We start from the raw sequence: 12,743 nt of genomic DNA, 5'->3' as shown, positions 1-12,743 counted from the left end.
GTTGGACTGTATGCAGTGATAAATGTATACATAGTATGCCTCGGGAACACAGGAAAATCTGTTTCAGAAATTACACAGTCATCACAAAGGAGGTGGCACATTATTTGCATCTGGCATTTGAACAGACTTTGATAGAAGGTAGTTTGAGGCGGGCACACATGTAGAATATTTCAGACAGGGGAGAGTGTGGTGTGTCCTGGGACTGGCAAGTTATGACTGGCAGAAACTGAGGACAGGTGGGCCAGTAAGGGTAGTAGCTGAGTGGGCCAAGGCAGAGAGTTGAGGATGGACTGTGCTCACCAGGAGGGGGGTTTGGTTTGACTTGTTGGCAGCAGAGACCTGGTGGTTTAAAGCAGGAAAGAGGGATGGGGTCCATCTTAGGTGTGGACCTGGAACTGTCCCAGCAGTCTAAAGTGAGGATTGGTGCCTGGAGAGACTGGAGAAGCCAAGTCCCAATCAGTGACTGCAGAAATGGCTGAAGCGAGGGAAGCCTAAGGAAAGCCTCTCCGAGGAACTCACCAGCAGCAAATAGGAGGAAGTGACAGGAGGAGGCAGAGGCACCAGGACTTGTGACCAGAAATTAGGGAGAGGGAACACTTTCTGACCCCTGACTCTCTGGCCTGGACTACTTGGAGGGTGGTGTGCTCAGGCCTGAGCTGTGGAGCACAGGAAGGAGCAGGTCAGTGAGATCAGTAAGAGGGGCTTGGATGGGTTCACTGTGCGGCACTGTGTGTGGGGTGGTACATTTAGGGAAATGGAAACTGGCTTTGGGCTTCAGTGGGGGTCAGGGAGATAGAAACCTGGTCTGGATTTGGAGGAAAAGCCACAGCTGTGGAGGCAGATTTCTCAGTCATCTGGGTGATAACCTTTGGGTCAATAGCTTTTGGGCTGGTTTTTGGAAACTCAGGTGAATGGAGTCCTCTTGGACTTCATAGTTAAATGTCCTGGTAAATCTAAACTTGGTGCCTCTCCTGAGAGATATTGTAAGAAGTAATAAAATCATTTAATTTGATACCATTGATTGTAAGGCACATCATTCTTTTATGTAACACTAAGTAAAAATAATACTGTTCAAAAATGGGTAGAGGATCTGAACAGACACTTCTCCAAAGAAGAAATTCAGATGGCCAACAGGCATGTGAAAAGATGCTCCACATTGCTAATTATCAGGGAAATGCAAATTAAAACCACAGTGAGATATCACCTCACGCCATTTAGGATGGCCAACATAGAAAAGACTAGGAACAACAAATGCTGGCAAGGATGCGGAGAAAGGGGAACCCTCCTACACTGCTGATGGGAATGTAAAATAGTTCAACCATTGTGGAAAGCAATATAGAGTTTCCTCAAAAAACTGAAAATAGAAATTCCATTTGACCCAGGAATTCCACTCGGAATTTACCCTTAGAATGTAGGATCCCAGTTTCAAAGACACATATGCACCCCTATGTTTATCGCAGCACTATTTACAATAGCCAAGAAATGGAAGCAACCTAAGTGTCCATCAGTAGATGAATGGATAAAGAAGATGTGGTACATATACACAATAGAATATTATTCAGCCATAAGAAGAAAACAAGTCCTACCATTTGCAACAACATGGATGAAGCTAGAGGATTATTATGCTCAGTGAAATAAGCCAGGCAGAGAAAGACAAGTATCAAATGATTTCTTTCATTTGTGGAGCATAAGAACAAAGCAAAAACTGAAGGAACAAAACAGCAGCAGACTCACAGAACCCAAGAATGGACTAACAGTTACCAAAGGGAAAGGGACTGGGGAGGAGGGTGAGAAGGGAAGGAGGAGCGGAATAAGGGGCATTACGATTAGCACACATAACGTCATGGTGGGGGCACAGAGAAGGCAGTATAGCAGAGAGAAGACAAGTAGTGACTCTATAGCACCTTCCTATGCTGATGGACAGTGACTGTAACAGGGTATGTGGTGGGGACTTGATAATGGAGGGAATCTAGTAACCACAATGTTGCTCATGTGATTGTATATTAATGATAACAAAATAAAAAGAAAATAATGCAGCCCATTAAACTATGACACTAACAAACTTTCTTGTCACTTAGAATATTTTATACTTATTGAAATAGTTTTTTAGACTTTATTTTAGATTTTTCTATTATATATGTATATATATAAAAAAATAAGCAGTATAAGTTGGTTAAGTATTCCTAAACTTCACACTGAGTTCCATTGTTCTAAATCGTTTCCTTCTCAGTCTTGATGTCCCCACTTTTCCAAACAAAATATCGTCCTCTGTTCCATCAAGGGTGCTTGTGTTGTGGCATTTTTTCAAAAGTGCCCCACTCTAGTTTCTGAGATTCTCACTGACACCCATTGTGATTAATGCACATTGTAAACAGTGGCAACTATAGCATGTCTGCTACCTGCTCGACTGAGATAGTGAGATGCAACCTGATCTTCGATATGTTAACATAAAAAACTATGTGATTTAGAATTGGTGCAGTACAATAATACAAACAGCAACTGTGGGCAACATATAATGAGCACTGAAGGCTATAACAGAGAACATGTATGATGCCTGAAACAAGTCAGTTTTCCCTTAGGACTAGAGAAGCCCACCTGCCTGCTCCCAGGCATCCCTGGACCTGGGCATGCTGAGATTTAGAGCAGGGCTCTCACTGTCTAGGTCTGATCCTGACTCCATCACTCTCTAGCTAGATGATCTTAGCCCTTCTCAGCCTCAGTTTCCACATCTGTCAAATAGTCTCATAAGGTGCAGTGAGGTTTAAATTAAAAGGCTGTGTCACACACTTAGTACAGTGCCTGGCACAGCGTAAATGTGCAACAAGTGATGTCTATTGTTATCATTGGTGTTATCTGGGTACAATAAGTGGGATCATAATTACCTTTGGTATTGGTATATATTATCATCCTCATTCTCTTCCAGTACCTGGCGGAATCAAAGCCAGTTTTTCAGCTGAAGGTCATGTACAAAAATAGTCTTCATTTGTTTATTTTTGTCTGTGTGTTCACTCCTTAATGGTGATCAGGTTTAATTGGTTTAACTTACTTAAAGAACATCCCAGGAATTTGGTTTTCTTGAATAAAAGTTATAATGATGTGTGAGAAGCTCAAAAAAGTATGAATTACCTAGTATAAATCTTAGGCATGATTGGTTTCCACAAATCACTGTAGAGTTCAAGTCCTATAGACAAAGGTTGGTTTAAAGTCTTAGGTATGCTTGCCTGTTCTGTTCTAATACTTTACGTTGGAATGTGTGCCATTGGATTTCATTCGCTTTCTAGCTATTTTTAAGTCAGGGCATTGGGGAGAACTCATAAAGTCCAACAAACTGTAATTACAGATTATGATAGGTTTCATCTGCACAAAGTGTGAATGACATTAGCGTTTTGAATAAGACCCATGATGTTCATAGTCTTGGGCTGCCTCTGTTTCCTGTATCAGCTGTTGCCAGACCAGTTGGGGTGACTCATGTGAGTATACTCTAGAGCAGCTGTCTTCAACATTCTTAGTAGCAAACTCCTATCAGTACGGAAAGTTTAAGCATGCACCTGTCACATACACATTTATAATTAAATTAATACATTACAAAACATAAGCCAGAAATATACATTTAACATATCTGAGGTAAAAAGAAACAAATAGCAATCATGTTTTGCCCACACTGAAAGTATTATCTTCTATATATCTGATGTATTTTCCTTCTAGTTTTCATTGTGTTCCTATACATATATATCTTTAGTGGCTGCCCAGAATTCATTTAATTATTCTTCAGCTCTTGGGCATTTCATTATTTCAGTTTTTCTTTTTTATAAGTAATACTGTCATGAACCTCTTTGTATATAAACCTTAGTCTGAATTCCTCAGTATTTCCTTTGGGTATATTCTTAGAGGTAGTGTTGATGGGTCAAAGACATTAATGTTTCTTAGCTTCTTTGGTATATTAAATATGTGAATTCTTCCCTTTACACTTTTGGCTAATGTTTTTCCCACTGGAGTTTGCCTTTTGGCTTCTCTTTTCCTGGAAAAATGAGAAGACAGATTATAAGGAGAAATTCCTTTGTAACAGATGGCTGTCCCAGGCAGTCAGGTAAAGCAGCCCAGGAGTTTTCCATCTTTCAGGATGGAAATACTGGTCCCAGTCTCTTACATCCCTGTTAACACGGTTGTTCATATCTAATTAGCTATGAGTAAAACCTTCTGAATTTTTCCTAATGCAGTTGTTAATCAGAATAATGTACAAGGGGGAAAATGGCTAGGGAGTGGGGAAGGAATGCTGCATTTCTTCCCAGTATTTTTAGGAAAGAATCTGCACGAGGAGGGGGAAGTATCCAAGTAACTTTGTGTGAGCCTCTTTTCTGTGTTTCAACCTAAACTGAACTCTCACTTTGTCCTACTAGTGTTTATCATAATGAGTTTCACAAAACTTAATTACTGAGATATAGGGCATTACTTTTTTTTTATGGCATACAACATTTTAAATCAGATTTAAAGGTTAAAGCTGTACTTGGTACAAATGTGCTTCTATTTTTGTGTGTTTCATACTGCATTATAACCCTTATTTCTGTGATTTTCCTTTTTAGCAGGCTGTTCCCTTCTTGTGGCCAGGGGCTGTGTCCCATCTGTCTCTCAAATCCCAGTGCCCCATAGTGTCTTACAGTAGGTGCTTAATAAATATTTGCCTGACAAATTAATAAAGGTTAAGAGTATGGATGATAGATGAAACCTCTGAAAGGAGGCAGCATAACAGAATAGTTAAGGGTGCAGGCTTTGGGCCAAACAGCTGGACTTGCACCCTAGTTTTGTCACTTTTCACCCGAGGCTTAGTTCTCTTATCTGTAAAATGCGAATAATATTAACCTGACTTCATAGAGTTGTGCAGTTTAACTGTGCCAAGGCAATAAAAGATGGCATACAGATGCTTAATAAATGCTATCCATTAAGAGTAATGCACAAAAGGTATAGAGAAAGTGCACTGTTTCTTAAGTAATTTCATTCTGTGCCAAGGAGCAGTTAATTTAACTTTTTTTCTTTTTCTAGAATGCAGAAACACCATTCTTTCTGGCTATTGAAGGAGGTCATGAAGAATGCAGCAAAGTGCTACTGGCAGGAGGAAGTGATATTAACATCCCAAATGAAGTATGTCCTCCGTGTCCTGTTAGCTTACACAGGGAGAGGGGGACTCAGAATGTCCTTTGAGTAATCTGGTCCTGCATTGATCCACTCACTGAGCTTTTGTAGAATTAATATTTATAATTGCTTTGTTAGGGGTAAGAATTAATCATTTACTTCTGATATTTCCCAATTAACATCTCCTCAAAAGAAATGCCATTCCTCCTATTTATTTGGGGGAAGGAATAATTGAAAATGGGGCAAAAGGAGCAGATAGTCGTTACTTCTCAAATATAGGCACTCTCATTCTACCTTATTTTCTTCCAAACAACTAGTATGTGCCTGGTTTATACATCATAGATGCTGGAAAAAAATTATTATGTGAAATCCCAGGTATTCATTCTGAAGCCTGAAGAAGATAGGATGGTACCTTCTTCCAAATTCAAAATGGTTTTGATCCTTTGCCACTTATCTTATTTGTTTAGATGAGAAAACTATTTAGAAAAGTTAAAGAACTTAGCCAGGGTCAGTGGCAGTGCAAGGATTCTAACTACGTCAATAGCTTTGTCTTCAGATGGTTTTACTTTCTGGTTTTCTAATTAATTTTAAATTATAATGAAAATAACAAAAAAAATTTGAATAGTACCCAAGAGTATATGATGAAATGTGTCTTATTCTACTTGGAAGGGCTACTTATCCAAGATCATATAGGCATTTAACATCAGCTTCAGCTAGATTCCAGTTGTGTATTTTGCCTGTTAGCATCTGTACCACTTACCTATTGCTTTATAAGAAACCAAGCCAAAGTGCAGTGGCTTAAACACAATGATTATGTTTCATGGCTCTGAAGCTTGACTAGGCTTAGCTGGGACATTCCTACTTTGGGTCTGTTATGTGGTTAAGGTCAGATGTCAGTCAGCATTTTGGTCATTCAAAGGCTCAGCTGAGCTGGATTCCATGGAGGCTCACTCATATGCCTGGTCTTTGGTACCAGCTGTCAGCTGAGAGTTCAGCTGGGGCTTTGACCATAGCACCAACATGTAGCCTTGCCTTACATTGTGGCAGCTAGCTTCCAAGAGACAGGGAGCAGCCCTTGCCAGGCTAGTTAGGGGCCATATCTAGAACTGGCACACTGTCAGTTCTGTCATATTCTATTGGTCAAAGTAGTTATAGGGTCCACCCAGATTCAAGGGTGGACCTCTTGGTGGAGGAGTGGCAGGTCTGTGTTGCAGGAAGTCATGTAAGATGGGAGACCTTTATACAGCCGTTTTAGGAGAACATGCTAACCTGCAGCATCTTATTTGGAGGACCTGTAGTGATCTTAAAATTAATCAATCAGCAACTATCCATGGACCTTGTATTATTACAAGGCACCATGCTAAACCTTTTGGAGGATAGCAGGAACATCAAGAGCAGGCTCTACCCTTAAGTAGTTTTCCACCTAGCAGGGGCACTAAGTGAAGCTTGGTGAAGCTGCTTGAGCACAGGGAGTGGCAGGAGGCAGCAGGCAGCAGATGGAGAAGCTTGGGAGAGCTGAGTAAAAGGGCCACAAGGGGACACTGCACATAGGCAGCAATCATGCTCAGCTTTGAAGCCAGATCTGGCAAAGAGGAGAGCTTCTGGTAGACATCTGAGGAGATAGGAGAGTACTGAGGCATTCCTTAGGACTGATACCAGGTCAGCTGTTCTGGCTCAAAGATGGGGTTTGCAGGGTGCATAGGGAGAAGACTTGGCCCCAATCTACTTTGTACTTCTTGGAGAAGGGAAGCAGGGATTTAATTTATATTTGCCTGAGGCATGTGTTACTTAGGACTCTGACTCTTTTATGGGAAACACTTAGAAGTAACAAAGAGCTCCCTAAAATAATTGGGAACATTGAATTTTCTTTTTAAAATACTTTTATTCTTTCATCATATTAACTGATTACTATGTGATGAAAACCAGAAAGCATGGTGGGTCCTAAAGAGAATCCTCCCTGCGCTCTCCATCTGTCTCTTGCATCTCAATATTGGTGCTTTGCACATAGCAACCTGGAATGGTCATGCATCCCTCATCAGCTTTCTACTCAGTGAGAACATTGATCTGTACCAGAAAGTAGAAGGGAGTCTATTCCAATAAAATGGGCTTTGATCCTGGCGCTCTGAGGCTGGCTGTGCTGGGAGATGCTCCTCGCAGATAGGTAGGGAATGAGATGTTCATAAAGGAAGAATTCTTTCTGACTTCCTTAGGGGACTGAGTCTTAATCTTGAGAAATAAAATCCAAGAGATGAATTTTAGAAAGTCATTGAAATTCCTGAACAAAATGAAATCTTTGTGTTTTAAATACTGACATTTGCTGCAGTAAAACTTTCTCATGTGTCTAGAGATGCCATTATTCTTGGATTAAATCTATTAGTCTGGGAAAATAATGAAGCTACTGTAAATAGGAAGGAGAATGATAATTTTTCTCCCTTCACTAAGTGATCTTGTTTTTCTTGTGAAAGTGAATTCTGAACACTGATTTAGGTTTTCCAAAGTTTGAGTTGGCTTTGGTAGAATTAACAAAGGCTCTCTGTGCTGGAATTAGATGGGAAACATTCCTCTCTTTTTCACTTTATTTTCATTTCTCCTGTGAGAATATTATTTCTTCTGATCTTGCTTAGCCATTACTATTTATTGTGTTAACTGGAGAGAAGGGATGCGATTTGAATCACGTCTGGTAGTTTTGGGTTGGCTCTGAACTCGCCTGGTCTGTCCAAGGAGGCTTCCTGTTTCTCAGGAGCGGCTGGGTCCAAGCAAGGCCAGTGGCCCCAGCAGGAAGGGCACTACCCACTTCCCTGGGTGAGCGGTGCTTTCTCTTTCTTCATGCGTAGTGCCTCAGGAGACAAGGTTCTTCCTGAGCAGAAGAGGCCTGCACAGAAAGCCTTCCCCTCCAGCCCCATCTGTCTCCATTTCCTTTGCTCACCCCAGGGCAGTCTGACTTAAGCAGCCATGGTGTCCACCTGTCCCCTCCTGTCCTCTTCCTCTGTGGGCTAATGACCCTCTTGCCAACTCAGTACATCTCTCTTCCATCAGTATACATCTGTCTCCTAGGAAGGAGATCTTCCCTGGCATTGATCTTGGAGTCAGAATACCTGGGTTCAAATCCTGTCTATGCCATTTCTTAGCTCCAAGGACTTGGGAAAATTATTTAACTTATCTGTGCCTCATATACAAAGTGGGGAATAGAAGATCTAAGTGCTAGGGTTATTGTGAATGAAAACTAATAGCCCAGTGTTTAAAACAGAGTATAAACTGTGGGGAAGGGAGTGTGCATCAAATTGCAGTATAAGAATATGTTAAATGTGCTTAATTAATACTTAATATCTCTTCCATATAAGCAACAGTGTGCTCTGTTCACTTGCCTTGCACAGATCTGCCTTCACTCCCTCACTCTGCTTCCGCTTCTCCACCGATCTGCACAGTCTCACTGGTCTTCCACCCTTTCTCTTTCACACTTTAACCTCTTGCCCTCCGACCTGTCCCCGCATGGGATGCTCTCACCCCACTCTCCCTTATGTCTAATCGCTTTCTCCCCACTTTTTTCCCTCTCAGTTTCCTTTTCTACCCCTGTTCTTTCTTGTGCCTCCAGAGCCAGTGGCAGCTGGGTGGGAGTGAGGCAGCAGGAGGCTGACTGTGTGATCTTGACGGTGTTCACTGCAGCCTGGTAGGGCTGGGTAAGAAGCGGGTGGTGGAAATGGCTGAGAGGGGCTGGGATACTCCAAGTGGGAGTGTGGCTGGATGACATGTGTTTTACCCACAAATAAGGAGGAAAGGGGGGCAGACTAGAGGGGTATGGTGTATATACTGTGGCTGCACTGTATATAGGTGGGAGAGCTAAACACAGAAACGGTACCCCTGGGTGAATGGGGCATTTGTCCCACAAAATGCTCTAGGGAGAAAGAGCTCTAGATCGTATCAACGCAGAATATGCTAAATATGCACGCTGTTTTCCCTGGTGGTTTTTCCACTGTACTTTAGCACTTTGAAAGTCCTGAGAAGTCCTGTAGTTAAGCTTATTTAATACTTTCTTATTTGAGCTCAAATGTCAATTCTTCAGGAAAGTCTTTTCTGACCTTCAGGAAGGTGGGCCCTCTGGGATCCAAGGATGCTCACCCCCATATATGCAATCATACCATTCTCTACTTTGCCTCCAAAACACCACAATTTGTAATTGTGTATTTATTTTGTGGTTTAAAAAAAAATTAGTATTAGCTTGCTCCATTAGATTGGAAGGTTCCTGAGGATGAGTCATGCTCACCACTGAATCCCTAGTCTCCTTAAAAGAGCCTGGCCCATAGTAGTTTATAGTTTAGAACAGATGGAGGAAGAGAGCCGATTGCTGGTGATCAGGCTTGCCACATACCTGCGGGATGGAAATACGCTGAACACTGACTATGGGCCTGCCACTGTGCTGGACAATTTCAGTACTCAGGAGATTATTGGGAAATGTCTACTGAAAGGAAATGCTTTTTGATCTGAAGAAGCCAGAATCTTTTGGACTTGAAAACTTTATTTCTTTCTGCAACCTAAGGAGTCCCCCTCTTCATTTAGCTGTTATGATTAACCACGTCACAGTTGTAAACAATTTACTAAGTGCACAGCATGATATTGACATCTTAAATGAGGTAACCCAAGCAAATCAGAACTCGGAGAGTCTGTTTTCTTATGTTTCAACACAGTATGTGCTTAGGGGTAGTTGTGATTAAATTCAGGGTGCCCTAAAAATTCCTGGGAGGAATATGTACATTCTTTTCATCCTTTTTCTTCTGTAACCCCCACTCACATTCAGGCATGCATAAAATGTCTTTTTAAAACATCACTGGGGTTCCCCAGTGCATTATTAAGACTGTTCACATTTAATAGGCTCAGCACTTCAGATAAACAGTAGCTCAGAGGTAAATTGCCAGAGGCTCTTTATATCAAAAGCAGCTCCACCAGTAGGAAAATGTAATTGGCAGGGTAGGGAGCCCTTTCACACAAGAAGGAAACTTTGTTTCTGTATTAGAGACAGTGAATGTGTCTTCCTTTTGCCCAAAGGCAAAAGAGACCTCTTGGAAGAAAAATAAAATAAAATTAAAAATCACCCTGAATTCAGTCTGCTGGAGCAGAATCAAATCCTCCATAAAAGGAACCCCTCACTGGGTGGAAATGGAAATGCTTGGGTGGAAAAATAAAGAGAATGGAAGTGGCCATCAGTCTGTTCTTGGGGCTGAGCTTACCACTTGCAGGAACTGTCAGGAGTCAGAGAAAGAAACTCTTAGAGGAACCCTGCTAGGGTCCTGAGGTCAGGTGAGACCTCTGAACTACTCCTGCTTTCCTGGCTGCCTCTTCCCAGAGGAGTCTCAGCTGGACCCCCGGGTGAGGAAGCAGCCAGGAGTGGTGGACACGCCAGTCCTGGCCCAGTGGGGAGTCCTCAGTTGCCACATCTGGGAAACCAGAGCACTCACTGCCTTACACCCCTGAAGTCTCTTCCAGCTCCAGCCTATGAGTTCTTTTGTGCCGGAATTGAATGAAGACTTATCTAGTCTCTCCCTTCCTGTCCCCTGGGACTTTCCTCCTCCCCCATTTTTCACTATCCCAGAAGTTTTGGGGGAAAACCCTCTTGTTACTAAACATACTTACGGGTCCAACTATGTTAATGCCCTAAGTCTTTACTAGTGAGGAGAATCTTTGTTCCACACATGGACAGAACTCGTGTGTGACTGTGGTTTCAGCAGAACTGTCTGGATTCATTCCAGAGAAGAAGGGTCTGTTAGTTTGCTATCCAGTTATAGAACTACACTTTATCATTTCAATGTTTTTTTAAGCCATGAATACACTAAATGTATAAAAATAGGAGAACATAAACTAATAATTTATAATTTGTTTATAATCCTCCCAAAGAGAACTCTTGGTAATATTTCCTGCCTTCCATACTTAGAGCAACATTATCACAATTATTTTAGTGGTATCTGATGTGTTACCCTTGTGTTTCTGTTCCCTGTTGGCTTAGACCTTTTGACCATTTGTCAGGGTAAGTGTGCCATCTTGGATGATGAGCCCCCGGAGGGGCACATTGCCACCCAAAAGTGGGTCATCAGTAAATGCTTTTGATGATGATTATGCTTAACAGCTTGGCCCTATGCTCTGGTTAAGATACTGGGCTGGACGCTCTTGTCCGGCTGTGTAACACTGGGGACGTTGCCTCCTCTCTCTGTTTTAGGGGTTAGGCTAGATCAAAACCAACATTCTTTTCTGTTCTAATATTTTAGAAATGTCTTCACATCAGCATTCCTTTGGGTGGGAGGTTCAAATGGGAGATTTTCTTGTGATTTTATGTATTTATTTGGAACACTTTGATAGGAAAATGATTACTCCAGAAGGAAATTAGAAGTCTTGCACTCCCATATACATTATAACATAGAAAATTTATAAGATAGAGAAAAGCATCAAGAAGGCAGTAAAACTAACCTCTATACTCTCTATCTGGACATTATCATTGTTAACATAATATATCCTCTGCCTATATATAAATTTTTTATACATAAATTGAGCTCAGCCTTCTTTAATGTTAAATATGTATTTTCCATTTAAAAAATTAATCTTTGAAGCCACTTTTAATGGTAGTAAAATATACATAACATAAAATTATCATTTTAACCATTTTTAATGTGTAGTTGAGTAGCATTAAGTACATTCACATTTTTGTGCAACCATCACCATCGTCCATCCACAGAATCTTTTTCATCTTCCCAAACTGAAACTCTGTGCTCATTAAGCAGTGATTCCCCATTCTCCCTTCCCCCCAGTTAGTGGCAACCACCATTTCTACATTCTGTCTCTATGAACTTGACTATTGTAGGAACTTCATACTGAAATCATTTTTAAACAATCATTTTTAATAGTTGCCTACTAATCCAATATGTGGATATATTCTAATTTATCTAACAAGTCTCCCTGTTACACATGTAACACCCATTCAACTTTTCAGTTATACATAATACTGCAATGAATGTCTCCTTACCTATTTAAAAATATGTGATCATAACTACTTTCCTTTATGCTTATATAGGACACTTCTGCTTTCCCTCTGTCTTTTCACTATGCATGTTTTCTCCCCCTCCTTAACATTCTTGGATAACATTTTTGAAATTTCTTATGGCAGAGGCAAGTAGACTCCTTTGCATGTAGCTGCTGATCCTGGAAATGTGGAACTGGTGGAAACCTTGCTGAAGGCAGGCTGTGACTTGAAGGTTGTCAGTGAGGTAATTTCATAGACTTCACTCTGTTCAGCTGAAGTGGATGCTTAGAACTCCCTGTTGGTTGTAAGCTCTGATCAGCAGCATTGGCATATCCTTTGTAAACTTGACATGAACTAGAGTAACTGTGTATCTCAACAGTCAGTAAAACATCCCAATTTTGATTGCGATATGTAGGTAAGAATTTTTACTGTGAATAATTTTTTAAATGCAAATTATTTTTAAATTTTTTGAAAAGATTATAGATTTACATGGTCCAAAAACTAAAAAATAAACTAGTAAGGTTTTATAATAAAATTTCCCACTTATCCCTGTCATTATTTGTCAGGTTCTCACACTACCCTTGCCATACATACCCATTATTACAACTTCCTC

The 12,743-nt window shown here is 40.9% G+C and overlaps 1 protein-coding gene across 1 annotated transcript in view; it reads left to right on the top strand.

Annotated features, from left to right (window-relative positions):
* The window catches only part of ANKDD1B (ankyrin repeat and death domain containing 1B), a 57,690-nt gene that overhangs the window by 21,393 nt on the left and 23,554 nt on the right, over positions 1-12,743 (top strand). The window contains 5 exon segments of the mRNA XM_057497507.1: positions 5,038-5,136; positions 7,111-7,203; positions 9,591-9,755; positions 10,869-10,877; positions 12,285-12,374. Of these exon segments, the coding sequence (XP_057353490.1) occupies positions 5,038-5,136; positions 7,111-7,203; positions 9,591-9,755; positions 10,869-10,877; positions 12,285-12,374 (456 nt within the window).

The sequence above is a fragment of the Manis pentadactyla genome, chromosome 2 (assembly GCF_030020395.1).
Source record: "Manis pentadactyla isolate mManPen7 chromosome 2, mManPen7.hap1, whole genome shotgun sequence".
NCBI lineage: Eukaryota > Metazoa > Chordata > Mammalia > Pholidota > Manidae > Manis > Manis pentadactyla.
The sequence above is the reverse complement of the archived record's forward strand: the minus strand, read 5'-3'. Positions and strand labels throughout refer to the sequence as shown.